At 42.1% G+C, this 14,486-nt stretch overlaps 1 protein-coding gene across 1 annotated transcript; it reads right to left on the bottom strand.

The window, feature by feature from the left end:
- Positions 1-375: 375 nt before the first annotated feature.
- Il15 (interleukin 15) lies at positions 376-13,858 on the bottom strand. The gene is made up of 7 exons (XM_070022118.1): positions 13,652-13,858; positions 10,176-10,274; positions 8,838-8,935; positions 7,558-7,642; positions 5,381-5,425; positions 3,424-3,561; positions 376-786 (listed from the first exon to the last, which is right to left on the bottom strand). Exons 2-7 carry the CDS (start codon positions 10,185-10,187, stop codon positions 676-678), a joined length of 489 nt encoding a protein of 162 aa, XP_069878219.1. The 5' UTR covers positions 10,188-10,274; positions 13,652-13,858; the 3' UTR covers positions 376-675.
- Between the last annotated feature and the right edge of the window lie 628 nt (positions 13,859-14,486).

The raw sequence follows: 14,486 nt of genomic DNA, 5'->3' as shown, positions 1-14,486 counted from the left end.
ACAGCCATACTTTCTCTATACATCCGTCTGCCTGTCATTGAAGATTTATGACTGATTTACTGATACACATGGTATCCCAGAGACTGCAGTGGCCTTCTTCCATCACAAGTGCTTTACTCCGCAGCATTCACTTCCTTATCAGTAAGTGATTGTGGCCAAGCACTGGTCCATGGACAAGCCCCCCTTTTCTTGTGGAAAGCACGTTCCTTCTCTGGGATCTATGTTGACTGGAGAAGCAGCGGGCTGGCAGGGCCCATCTCCCAGGGGGAGAAGAAACATGCAAATCAGCTATGGAGCTGCAGCCTGGGCCAGGACATTCCTTACCTTGGCACCAGAGGACCCCAGATGCTTAGAAGCAGTAGAATATCCATGCAATTTCCATGGATAAAACAGGTATACTTTTATTCACGATCTTATAATATATTACAAACACATACAACGTCGATAATAAATTAAAAATAAATGGGCAAAATAAGTCTGAGACCAGTTCCTAGACAGCATGCTTCTCAGACCTTTATCTGTCTTCATCCCTAGCATGCATGTGATACGCAATCCTGATCGCTTTCTCGCTTGGAAGAATGGTTTTGGCAGCGTGTCCCAATGAAGTGTTCCTGGCCTCTCCACAGCAGAAAGACGTTTGCTAATGGTAGAGACGTGGACGCGGGTCCACTGCAGTCAGGAAGGGTTGATGAACATTTGTACAATATGTTCGAAACTCTGCAGAAATTCGTTGATGTTCTTCTCCTCCAGTTCCTCGCATTCTCTGCACCCCGATTCTGTGATATTCTGCCAAATTGAAAAGGAAGGAATTAGATTGGCAAGCCTAATATATTTCTTTCCTGGGAATATTATGTTATTTGAACCATATGGTCAGCCCTTTAGACAAGAGATGTTGGCTAATTAGTGTCCTATAAAGAAGAAGAATGACAAAAGAGAATTGGGAGATGCGATAGGAGCTTATCTTTCCTGAAATGGATTCAGATTATTGAAAATAAAAGCCCTAGCTCATAAACTACGGACTTCTTGTTCAGAGTCTGACAGTGATTTCTTGTTGTTGCCTACTCTGAGCACAAAGTCTTTGCTTCTCTGTGTGGTACATGACCTATGTCATGCATGTATGTAGTATGTATGTATGTATGTATGTATGTATGTATGTATGCTGATTTATTTATTTGCCATTCCTGAGGCTTGAACTCAGGGCCTGTGTGTTGTCCCTGAGGTTTTCTGTTTGTGTTTTGTTTCTTTTCTCACAGCTAGCAGTCTCTTACTTGAGCTACAACTTCACTTCCAGCTTTTTGGTGATAAATGGAAGATAAGAATCTCAAGGACTCTCCTGCCCCAGCCAGCTTCTGGTGGGGATCCTCACGTCTCAGCCTTCTAAGGAGTGAGGATTACAGGCGTGAGCCACTGCCTCCCTCCCACCACAAACACATCATAATACTGGAAACCCGGATGCTCTTGTTTTTTTCTCTCTGTTACACTCAGGTGTTCACTCCTGCAGGAGATGCTGCGAGGCTCCAGGCTCCCAGGCTCTGCTCCTCGCACTGACTCTACCTAAGAAATCCTCATTTAAGCCTCTCACCGTATTCACGTGTTAGATTCATATCAGACCTTTTCTCTTTTTATGTCATTAGTTCTAAGCTCTTCCAGGAGAGGGAAAAGCTGTGTGTGTTTGTTTAGAGCAAGGCCTGGCACATAGTGACCATTTAATCCTTGGTTGAAATGACTATTTAAGTGATTTCCCCAAATCGTAAATTCCAACACAGTCTCATGGATAACAAGAATACTGCAAATACAATGATTATGAATAACCTTGTTAGAAATCATCTGAAGTGGAAAGGCTGTGCCAGAAAAAAAATGAAATTAGATTTTTGCATCCATTAAGCACACGGAAGATAGATTCACCAACATCTATCAGGTGTAGACTGTCTGCCAGACGCTGTCTTGCTCCATAGACGGCCATCCTATTTGATCCGGAAGATATTCGTATCAGAGAGGAAGGGAGAGATAGTAAGTCACATCTGGGTTATCTGACCATGTAGGCCCGCCCACCCCTCCAGCACTTCCGCACAGTGCCATGGCCGGCATGGCTCTGAACATCCACTTTGCATGACGGCCACCGGCCTTGTCACTGAAGCATGGTTCCCTGTCACTGACGGAGCTAGCATGGCACGGTAGCACTTCAGCCAGGAATAGTGGAGGAAACCAAACAAACCTCCGTAAGGAAAGAGAAGGTGACGAGGATCAAAGTGGAGGAAAGACCCCAGCGTACAGCTTACGCAAAGACATTGGTAGGGCACAACCAGCGTGCACAGCTCACAGGATCTGGGGTCTGCGCTGCACTGCGGCTGCCTGGCCTCAGCGGCTGGGTCCCCAGGCCATGGCCTCTCTGTGTCATCGCACACCAGCCTGTTCATCCAAACTTCTCTATGCTAGACCCCTGGACTCCTGTCCTGCCTTCCGTATGCACCAGACTTCAGAAACCACGCTCATTCACTCGCTGATGGGCCAGCTGAGTGTGGATTCTGTCTGTTTTCATACTGCATCCTCTGGGCCAAGAAGTATGCATTAGAGGAGGTCATTTTACTATGCTTTGTATGCTTGTTAAACTCCTTTCTGCCTGTCTTTGTTTGGCGACGGAAAGCCGTAATTCTTTCATTTCAGGGCTTTTGCATCACTTACTTCCTGCACATGCTGAGAGTCCTTGGTGTTTGCTCCCGGAAAGCTTTCCTGTTTGTGTTGTGAAGCCTTGATGGTATATTCAGATTATCAGTGCTTTTGTTATTTTCAACATGTAACTTTTCAGGTGAGAGGTCGGGCTTTGGAGAGACACTGCTCCAGTAGACCGTCGCCTCCTGTTTTCCCAGTAGGAACAAATGACTCAAGCCCACAGTGTCCTAGTTTTGTCTCCCTTCAAACAGAAGTAAGAATCACTAAATCAAAAGAAGAAAGAGATGGAGGAGGACAACGAAAACCAGGAAGAGGAGGAGGAAGAAAAGAAATAAGAGGAAAAAGACAAAGGAGTAGAATGGTTTTGGAGACACAGTATAGGAATTAAAGGATTTATTAAAGCCTAACCAATAGAATCTGGCAGGCAGTAGTAACTCAATCAATGCGAGTTATCTATGGCTCACTATTACTGGTGTTGAACCTTATGCAATCGAGCTAGCGTCTCTACTGCATCTGCGTCTCTGGTTTGCCACTATACTCTAGCACAGAAGCACACAGTGACACAGGTCAGCAAATATCTTCAACAAATATCTCATTGGGCAGTTGTAGGTTGTGAGCGCATCCAGGCGAGTGTCCCTTTGGGAGGCCACTGGACTCACACTGAATCCTCTTTCCTCTGTGCCTCTGCGGAAGATCTGTTTGTCTATGGACCATTTCTCCCAGTCAAGCCAGCTTGACCAGCAGAGAACTCACCCCGTTGGAAGACAGGCTGCTGTTGGCCAGGATGATGAGATTGCGCACTGTTTCACTAATGTTCACATTTCTAGACTCATGTGAAATGACTTGAAACTCCAGCAGGAAGCATCTCATCGCGGTCACTTTGCACTTGGGCTAAAGAAAAGAAAAGAAAATGTTACAAAGGGTCTATGTACTCGTTGCCTTACTCCTGTACTGTAACCCCTCTGCATGGCATCTTTACAATCAACTAAAATTAAAACAGAAGATTCTCACTCATTTTCACATCAATGTCATTCTCATTTTTAAAACATCAGTCCAGATGCTTTATAAAGATCTGCATATCTTTAAAAATAATTCCTAGGAATTTTTCCCCTTTCAAGGATGGTGCTATTATGTCAAAAATCTGGACAAACTGAATGACCTTTTCTCAGCCAAAGTGTTTCGTCTGTGGAAAGAACAATAATGGTATCGCCCCCACCCCCCGACTCTCAAATGCCAATCTAGAAGTACGTCTGAAAGAATTTTTGGAATCAGATCGAATGTTAACATTTCACCATGGTAGCTGCTCATCATCCTGTTCCCGTACATCCCAAAGCTCCCGCAGCAGACAGAATTCTGGGAAAAATTAAAGCAGATGTAGCACCCTACCTCCCGGCTAGCCAAAGAAGGAGGGGATCTCTAAAAGGTGCCAGGACAATCCATTTCCTACAACAGTCATCTAACAAAAACCTGAACTCAAAGACTAGAAATCTGACTAGAACTCTGCCTATGACTTATTTGGGTCCCTGGTTGCTAGCACAGGACCTGGTCCTTGCAAACATGTAACAGCTCTCATGAAGTAGATGAACTATTGAAGGAATGCAGCATGGCGGCACCAGCATGGCGGCACCGCGGCTGCCCGGGACTGCAAGGTAGACTCTCTAAGCAACTTAGCAGGAACAAAATGGAGGTTCTGAAAACTTAGTGCCATCCCCGGTGACACCGGGAAGAAGAGGCCGAGTGGATGCCTGAGGCTAGCAAATGCCTCTGCATATGAGGTTACCTTCTTGCAAGAAGGCCATTGCAAGATCTGAATGCTTAGGAAAAAACGCAAAGAAAATCAGACAGCCTGCTGATGCCGGAGAAGACAGAGTTTCTAGGAGCAGCAGCCCTGCCCCACTGAGAGAAAAACAGCCATTTCCCCTCGTTTCTGCCTACGGCTTTTCTCCAGTGTTTGTAAAACATTTCAGATATATTCTAGTTGAGAAATAGCAAAGAGGACACTGTTTTACACACACACACACACACACACACACACACACACACACACACACACACACACACACACACTATACAGAGTTTGTCTTCCCTTCAGTGAAACTGGAGATTTATTTCTTGGTCTTAGTAATATTCCAGAGAGAAGAGTACCACCATGATCGGCCTTAGGTAATGTCAGCGTATTAATGAAACAGGTTCATCATTTTTGAATTCTTGTAAGTTGTGTGGATTGTGTTTCTGTTCTCACATAGAGGATACCTAGTCTGAATGCTCTCCTGAAAAATGTCAAGATCTATGCAAAATATAGATTATAGGCACCCGTAGGCAATTTATAGAAGCTGTGATTAGAACATCCATACTCCACAGCACAGGAAATGGCTGATAGGTTGGATAGCATTGGATCGGTTAACCCGATTCAAGCATCTAATTTCATCGCAATCCAACTGCATTATGAAAATGTGTAATAGATTTTTTTATATTGATAGAATAAGGTGAGTTTCTTTTCTACTATTTTGCTTTGGGGCACAATTACAAAAATAGTATTTGAATAGTTTTCCTTTCCCAATTTCTACAAACTTAACAATCACAGTTTATATATCAGAAGTGTACGTGGAAAATGAAATTTGAAACCTATGTGCATTTCAGTTAAATAATAAAAGTTATGCTTTTGAAAGGTGAAACACCATCAGGTTTGTAAAAATCAGATTGTACTCACATGAACATCACTCTCAGTATATAAAGTAGCATCAATGTGTATAGCCTGAAAGGAAATAAAATGAGATAATATGAAACAGTACGCCATGCCTTAGCTATTAACCCACCATCCACACATTCCCCCTCCCCCTCCTTGTAACCTCTGGCCACCTCTGTGCTGACGAATACTCTCCGTTTCTACATTCGCTGCCCAGGCAGGGGAGGGGCTTGGCTGTTTCATTGCCACAAGTTTACAATCCAGTCCAGTCAGTCTCACCGCCTTGGTCCTCTCTCCCTTTTGCCTCTCCCATTTCCCGAAACAATCTCGACAGGTTTTATTTAGCGTTAGGATTTCATAATTGCAAATGATTTATTTTTTTCCTATATCTTGAGGCGCTGACAGGATTCCAGCATATGAATCCATGGGGAACACCATTCAGCCCATATTTTTTTATCTGTGTTTTCTCAATTGATTGATATGATCCTATTGTTTCCTTGTTTAGGCTGTGGAGATTGTGTGTGTGTGTGTGTGTATTTACACTTGTTGGCTTTCAAATATTGAACAACAGGTAGAATCAATCCTATTTGACTAAGGTATATAACTTATTGCCAAATTTGATCGTTAATATTTTATTGAGGAACTTTATATATAAAATCATGAGATAATTGTTTTTAGTCTTACTTTTAATACCAAATCCATCTGATTTTACCATCAGAACAAAATAAGCCCCCTAAAACGAGTTGGAAAGTTTCCCTCTTTTTATTTTATGAAAGAGACTGTGAAATTTTAATTCTTCTTGAAAAATTTTTTTTGCCAAATGCTTCAGTGAAATTGGCTGGGTCTAGAGTTTCCTTTAGAATGAGTATATGATGAATTCAATGTCTGTGCTGGCTGAGGAATACTTGAATTATCTACTTTATTCTTGCTACATTTTGGTAGCGTGAGTGTTTGAAGGGCTGGTTTGTTTCCTGTAATTTTTCAGATCTGTGAGCACAAGATTGATTTTCATTTTATCAGCCTTTTAATGACTACATAGTTTGCACCCCTAATTCCATTTATGACACTTGCCTTTACAATTAGCCTCCACTGCAGTATGATCTGATCTTACCTTCACTAATGATATCTGAAAAGACACTATTTTTACCCCCAACTTTTTCTCACATAGACTCTCTACCATCAAACTCTCTTCAATCTGTCATATTCATTTTGTTAGTGACTCTTTCCAACATATTTTGTGTTTTACTCATTAAAATTTTATAGTTCTGTTATTTCCATTGGATTCTATTTATATCTTGTTTCTAAGATTTCTACATCTTTTATTTTAATGGTACTGGTAATTCATTACTTTTCAGTGAACTTTTGTAATTGGTCCATGTCAGGTACTTCCAGTATTTGATCCATCCTGGTTGTATCTCTAATCTTGGTGTCCAGTCATTATGGCTTCTGTATTGTGGTATACCACTGAAGCACCGATCCTTTTTTGTGTCTCCCAATGGGACAGAAGGCCCTTCTCTGGGTCAGGCTCATTGTTTTAGGTAGAGGATGGGTATAAATACTTTTCCAATGGCTCTTTTGAGTGGGGTTTTGCTGTTTATTGTTTGCTGGTTCTACTAGGCCACCTGGTGTTTCTGGGTGGGAGAAGAGATCTCTACTCCATATATAAGACTTTCTCTCCTGGGGTCATGTTCCTTCCCAGGTGGTACCAAGCTACCTGGTTTCTCTAGATAAAAGAAAGAAGTCTGAACTAAATCAACAAGAGCTTTTTAGGCTAGGCCAGTGATAGGTTAAATCTTAAAGATAACTGAACTCCAGATGCAATAGGAGAAAGATTTCTTCTGGCTAGGCACGGTGGCTCACACCTGTAATCCTAGCTACTCAGGAGGCTGAGATCTGAGGACTGCGATTCAAAGCCAGCCTGGGTAGGAAAGTCTGTGAGACTCTTATCACCAATAAACCACTCAGAAAAACCGGATGTGGCACTGTGGCTCAAGTGGTGGAGTGCTCGCCTTGAGCTGAAGAGCTGAGGGACAGCGCCCAGGCTCAGAGTTCAAGTCCCACGACTGACTCTCCACCCCCCCAAAAAAAGATAAAAAATTACCATTGCCAGGGAGACTTCATGACTGCTCACAAGAAAGCATAAGAAAAGACATACTTCCTAGCAAACCTGTCAGGTAGGTTATGGAAAAGTGAGTACTCACTTGGATAAGTTGCTGGATGGTTTTCAGATCCTGTATTACATCACACCAGTTGGCCTCTGTTCTAGGAAGCCCTGCACTGACACAGCTGAAAGGGGGGAGAGAGCAGCACGCTGAACCATCACCAGAGTGACTTCTAAACAGGCTGAGCAGACAATCAAAACGTTTAAATTCTGAGGGAAGTCTGCAGTGTTAGTCTTGTCTCTGAGTATGTCAGAACCCTGCTGATGAACAGAAACACCAACCAGCACAGCCCTGACACTTCAGGTTGACAAGTGTTGACCAGCCCCGAGGTTTCCAAAAATGCCTAACTGAAGGCGTAGTATGTAAGTAACCTGGTGTCACGTGTCACAGTGAAACAGAAACTGCGGTAGCGCTCGACACATACTCTTGAGTAAATCACTAAAATTTCTTTAAGAATTTCAGGCCGAGCAAATAAGTGAACACGTTAAAACAGCAACACTTCCGTATCACCTTGTGGCCCTCTTGTTAGGTGTAACTCACGATGCTCACACAATAGTTACGCCCGTCCAGGCTTTCTCCATACACATAGCTCAGTCTATTGCCAGTGATCATACACATTGTCCCTTGGGTAAAAACTGAAGTTTAATATCCAGATAAAAGACACACTGATGAAGTGACTATGGAGTGATGGTAGAGTGCCACGAAGGTCTTCCTTGCAGACTTTCGCAGAAGCTCGGTCAGCCCTAACCTGCCTGCAGGGGGAAGCTTCTTACCTCAAGGGTACAAACAAGGACTGAGAGAACCACACGTCAGATTAGGTAACAACTGGCTGGGCAAAGTGCCAACCAATATGTATTGATTTCCATATTTACATCAATACATTAGCTGCAGCTAAGAGAAAAGAAACCACGTAATAGACATGGAGAAAAAGCTGGTTGTTTTTTAGGAGAAACCAAAGACCTACTTAAAGAAATGTTTTAAACTTAATGAAGGTAAGAATCAAAGTATAGGAGGAGTCAAGAACTGTTAAAGGAACATGAGCAAGTACTAAACACCTACTTTTTACTGCCAGGAAGACTACACCGGAAATTAGTAAGTTGTCAAGGGGCCCAGTTTGTTTGGGAGAAAGAAGACTCATTGGGATATAACCAGATGTTCACTTAATCTCCCCTGAACCTCCATAATCTTCCCTGTATTCTACCCCACACCAAACACAGTGCACCTAAGAGACAAGACCAAGCTAATCACAGCAACCTCGTGGCGTGGATAATTTAGGATGACTATTGTGGCCATTAATATGATGATATGTATGCAATTACCCTAAAATGAAGACATGTATGCCAGCCTCAGTTAAAAAATGACTGTTTAAAAGTAGACACAAGTAGCACTGGATGGAAGGACTTCTCAGGTGTGGTTTCTGAAAAATACAATCATAAGAAAGATGGTCATCCACTTTTAGTTCAAACATTAGATGGCAAATAATACAGCCTATTTCTGGATACAAAGGTTCAGCTATTTCCTTTATCATAATTGAGGAAACGAAGATTGATCTCTTTTGGCTTTTCTCCCATCTCTAAAGCTGCCTCCTTTTGCACAAAACTCTTTAATAAGTTTTTCTCCTGCTGCCTAGCAATGATAATTTAATAAAGTTTACAGTGATTTAGTGATTTACTAATGTTGCCAATTAATCTGTTCTCTTACCTCTGAATTCCTTTCATCCTTCTCTCCTTCTTAAGAGGTACATATATATATATATATATGTATGTATGTATGTATTATATGGTGTGAATTAATAACAAGTACATTACTTATATGTTAAATTCCTGCAATTATATGAAAATTAATAATATTATCCTTCAGAGATAAATTGAGTAGAAATGGAACCAACTAAAGATAACTCTGTCTTAAGGGCCTTTACAAAACAATGTTTCCTAGTGATTTGGGAAAATCATTTATCTTAGAAACCCCCAGAGTTGTGATATTTTGTGTATTCTTTTGTGTTCTCAAAGCTCTTAGTTTTGTTTAAAAAAATAAAAGAAAGAAAGAAAAAATATGAAGCACTGTGTTTCACTGAGTCTCTGCTGAAGAGATAAGTAAACCCCAGGTCTCATTCCCAAATGCTGCCCCATTTATCGGGGGGTGGGGGGGAGAGGCAGACATTTAGAGAAATATAAGGGGTGGACTAATGCATTTTGAATGGCTCAAAGAGCATTACAAGATGGTTCATCTTGTTTTCTGAAATCTATTATTTCATTTATTTTCAAAATAAAGACAATCCTTTTGTGTACAGACATTAGTGATGTCCCAAGATCTCTACCGTATAATCTCAGAATGTATTATGAAGCATCTGAGATTCAAGTAACATTTATAAACAAGAGTAATATACTAGCAGGGCTCTAGTGACTCATACCTCTAATCCTAGCTACTCAGGAGGCTGAGATCTGAGGATTGTAGTTCAAAGCCAGCCCAGGCAGGAGAGTCTGAGAGATTTTTATCTCCAATTAACCACCCCCAAACCAGAAGTGGCACTGTGGCTCAAAGTGGGGAGCACTAGTCTTGAACAAAAGAGCTCAGGGACAGCCCCAAGCCTTGAGTTCAAGCCCCATGACCAACAGCAACAACAAGAAAGTAACATGCTATTCTATTTTTTTTCTTACCGAAATTCTCATTACTCAATGCCAGTATACGTCCTTATGTATTGAAGAAGAGCCAGTTATCGCAATGGGCTTCCAGCAGCCATCCATCCAGAATCCCTCCTACAATGCAATCCAGGGTAAAGGAGAAGCACTTAGTAGGCAAACAGTCAAATTACTGAACACTTACCTAATGATAGTTATCCTGAATATAGGCAGCACGTTTAACTCTCATGACAGGTCTTGTGGTGTAAGGTTACAGCATGTGGACCTAGTCCCACAGAAACCACACAACAGTCAGGGTTTAAGACAAGGTTTGTCTTACTACAAAGAAAACCCAAATCCTCTGTTGTATTCTGTCTCTGAACTGACAAATTCCAAGAGTGAAACGTTGATATATGCAAATACTTATTCATATAATTACTTATTTGTAATCCAATTTACAGCAGCAGTAAATATTGAGTAGAAGTCTTGTCTTCAAAACAAATCATTGTTAAATGCGGCAATACTTGAGAATTTAATAAATACCCCAATTCTATTTTTTTTCTAATTCAAAGTAAGAGAAGAATGTGATACCTTGACATTCTCATCTTCAATTACATTTCATTGAAACACTTAAAGCCAAAACATGCAAAATATAAACGATTTTCTGTCCTTGGTAAGTAGGACATATTTATCGACCTCACTCAAATTTTTTTGAAATTCTACCAAATCCCATGACACACATATTCAATGCAATTAAGTTCCATAAACTCAAATAGCTAACTCATTGTATTTTGCAAATTTTCTAAAATATAAAAATAGTTTCTCTAAAATCTGGAATGTGTTATCCTCAAAATGAAAAGCAAACATTTAGCAAAGCTAAACAAGAAACCCTAAGTATGTGTATACATAAATACATACACAGTGGGACTTTAAGAATGTGTTACATCTAAGTCCACTGCTTACATATGATCTAAATGGTTTATCAATTGTTTTATTTAAAACAATTGTGTTGTTCTCCTTCTTACTCTCATTTCCTAATCTCTTTTTTTGGTCTACTCTAATCTTGGTGCTTCTAATGTTACAAGTCTTCATAATTACCTTTATAATTTCATCCAAAGTCTTAAATTCCCTCCATTATTTTTAGTTATGGTATGCCATAGGGCCCAAAATATAATATTATTTATTGATGTTGAACTAAAGAATCTAATACTGACATAATTTTTTTTATGCCAGTCTTAAAGCTTGAACTCAGGGCCTGGGTCTTGTCCCTAAGTTTAGGTGCTTTCAACGCTAGCTAGTGCTCTACCACTGTGAGTTACAGTTCCACTTCTGGCATTTTGGCAGCTAACTGGAGATAAGAGTCTCACAGACTTTTCTGTCCAGGCTGGCTTTGAACCATGATCCTCAGATTTCAACCTCTGGTGTAGACGGATTCTAGGCATCAGCCACCTGCACCCAGCAAGAGTGACATCATTTTTAATAAGTCCGTAGGCTGCTATCAAGCAATGGGCATTCCATCAGAGACTCTGTGACAGTATCCCCACGGTCAGAGTGCATGTTCTCTGGTTCCTGGGCCGCCCAGCTACATTCTACTGATAAGCAAATGAAGGCCAATGTTCCAGCCAGGATGCTCCACAGTGGAATATGGTTGCTAAACACAAAGGAATGCAGTGGGGAAGGGCCCGAAGAGCCTCTAACAGGGTGATGATCATGGAAGCCGGTATCCACGAAAAGGAAAACTTTGCAGCTTTTTTTTTTTTTTGCCATTGAGCAAAAAGCTTCAATGACTTTCTGGGCTGCTCTAGGAACTTTTGAACGTTCTACTTGCCACATACTACAGTTCTTTAATATTGTCCTAAAAGTGTGTGTGTGTGTGTGTGTGTGTGTGTGTGTGTGTGTGTGTGTGTGTGTGTGTGCGTGCGCTCGCGTGTGCACGCGCATGCGCATGTTAGCCCAGTGATTTTCTTAAACACATAAAGGTATGGTATTCCTTTATCATTGGACCAGAGTCAATAGGAGCTATTAGAAGAATTATTGTGAATGAAGATTTTTTTCCCAGTGAAGATACAGAAGCCTTGAGAAGCGACATGAATTTTTTCAGGTAAATGCCTTGCACAGAGACATCCAAATCGTCTCTCATCATCCAGCCAGAGCTAGGGGCCATGGCAGTCCAAAGCTTCACAAACTGTGCGGTTAAGAATGCCAAGCCCCTTCCTATGGGGAAAATATGAGTCATCCTCGTGAATAATAAAAGCCACCTCTCATTGAGAATTTAAAAGCACTTCTTCCAGATTGTTCTGATAGAACTCTAGTGCTTTCCCCTATAGTTTCATGCTGGACTCTAATAAAAATACTTTCTGTACCAAGGGCACCTGTGTTAAATGCTTAGTTCTCAGGAGGGAGCTGGTGGGAGGGGTGGGAGTGTGGAGAGGCAGGTCTGAAGGGAGGTCTTTAGGTCCTTGGCAAGGCGGGGTTGCAGGGGGCTGTGCGGCCACACCTCGGCCTCTCTCTTTTCCTTCTTCCCTGTTCTTGCCCCCCCACGTTTCTTCCTCAGCTTTGCTTTCCAGTCCTTGAGTGAATGGTCTTGCTAGGCTTTAGGCTATTCTGAGCAGAACGACACTGCCTGCTGGACACCTCGAGGCAAAGAGTGGACAGGGCAGCACCACTCGGCAGGCACCTGTGACAGGTCTGATTCCACAGAGACTTCTGAACATTAGGCTAAACCTGTTACATTCTCCACCATTCTCCTCAGTGAGGAATCAGAATCCACATACTTGCTCTTTAGCTTGGGCAGTCACTTGCATAGTCACACATTTTAGATGAATAGACTTTCCAAATACCCAACAGCAGAAGCACTGGTTTCTTGGGTAAGAACATCAGCTGTTTACTCACAAAAATGGATGGCAGCTGGGGGCCCATGGCTAACACCTGTAGTCCTAACTACTCAGGAGGCTGAGATCTCACACGTACTTCTAAGCAATCCTGGGCAGGAGAGTCTCCGAGACTCTTATCTCCAATTGACCATCAAAAAGCTGGAAATGGAGCTGTGGCTCAAGTGGTAAAGTAGTAGCCTTGAGAAATAAAAGTTAGAGGACACCTCCCAGGCCCTGAGTTCAGGTCCTAAGACTGGCACCAAAAAAGATGAAAGCAATCTAGGATTAAGTAAAATATGAAGAATTAATAAGGTGCCATCCTTGTCCTCGATTTCAACTTAGTGAATGTATGTTGGCAACTTACTATACATTTCTGTATGACCTTGAGAAACAGCAGTGATGGCAAAAAAAAAAATCTTTGAAAGTGGGAGAATACGGGGAGGGGGAAGGGTGACACTGTTCAAAAAGAAATGCATTCATGGCCTGACTGATGTAACTATAACCCCACTGTGCATCACCTGTGCTTAACATTTAAATTTCATAAACATATAACATTTAAAAAAAACACCTTGGTTTTAGGATGAAAGGCCATTCTGACCTCATACAAAAGAGTGTGACAAATGGCACAGAATGGGAACACACAGAAGACAGGGATAGAGATGGAACCGTAAGGGTGGCGGCCGCGCGTGAGTTCCATAAGAGAGCAGGCAGGAAGCTAGTGAGTTCTGTTGTGCTGCCCCAGGATTCTGAACAGGCTGCAGCAGAAAGTCGCCAGGAGCGAGCTGAGGAGGAAGCTGGGACAGTAGAAATCACTGTGTGAATGGTCACGGAGGGAGATGAGTCAGTATTTGCTTCAGTCAGGGGTCAGGAGGGCTGGAAGACATAGAGAACTGGATTAAACCTGTGGTGAGCCTAAACCAGAGAGCATAAGAAAACAACGGGGACCTGAACAGGAAAAGGTATTTCTTCTAGGACTTTCTGTAGGAAGAGTCGTTTGAATCACACCTTGAAGACTGGTTAGCTTTCAGGGATGGCTGAAAGAAGAGCAATAACGTCTAGTTGGAGGAGACAGCTGGAGCAGGGAATGCAGACACAAGCGTGGTGTGTCTGCAGAAAACAATGAATCGTTTTCTTAACTTCTGGAAGAAGGGCTGAGTGACAGAGCACAAACCTAGCACCTGTGCACAAAGCAAGATGAGGCAAACACGTTCTGGAAACAGGCCAGATAATAAACACTGCAGGCTTTTCGAGTTTGTGGTCACTGACGTAATTATTTAACCCAACCACCAAAGCATAAAAGCAGCCACAGACAATTCCCAAGTGGCTGGTGTTGGCCATGTTCCAGTGTAACTCTATTCATTACTAACACAGTGCCTCTGAGCCACCAACCACCTATTGTTCTCTTAAGCAGGCCTAACGTGAGGACAACTGAGAAGCTGAGGTCCTTCAGCAGACAGGAAGATAACAGAGAGAAAGA

Source organism: Dipodomys merriami, unplaced genomic scaffold (genome assembly GCF_024711535.1).
Source record: "Dipodomys merriami isolate MVZ:Mamm:240054 unplaced genomic scaffold, mDipMer1.0.p SCAF_15, whole genome shotgun sequence".
Classification (NCBI taxonomy): Eukaryota; Metazoa; Chordata; class Mammalia; order Rodentia; family Heteromyidae; genus Dipodomys; species Dipodomys merriami.
The sequence above is the reverse complement of the archived record's forward strand: the minus strand, read 5'-3'. Positions and strand labels throughout refer to the sequence as shown.

What these genes read in the sequence shown, in the direction of transcription:
- Il15 (XM_070022118.1), bottom strand. An exon ending in ATACTGAGAGTGATGTTCAT is followed by an intron (nt 3,562 to 5,380) that starts GTGAGTACAATC and finishes TCTTTTCTTTAG; the next exon opens with CCCAAGTGCAAAGTGACCGC. An exon ending in GCAGCCTGTCTTCCAACGGG is followed by an intron (nt 787 to 3,423) that starts GTGAGTTCTCTG and finishes TCAATTTGGCAG; the next exon opens with AATATCACAGAATCGGGGTG.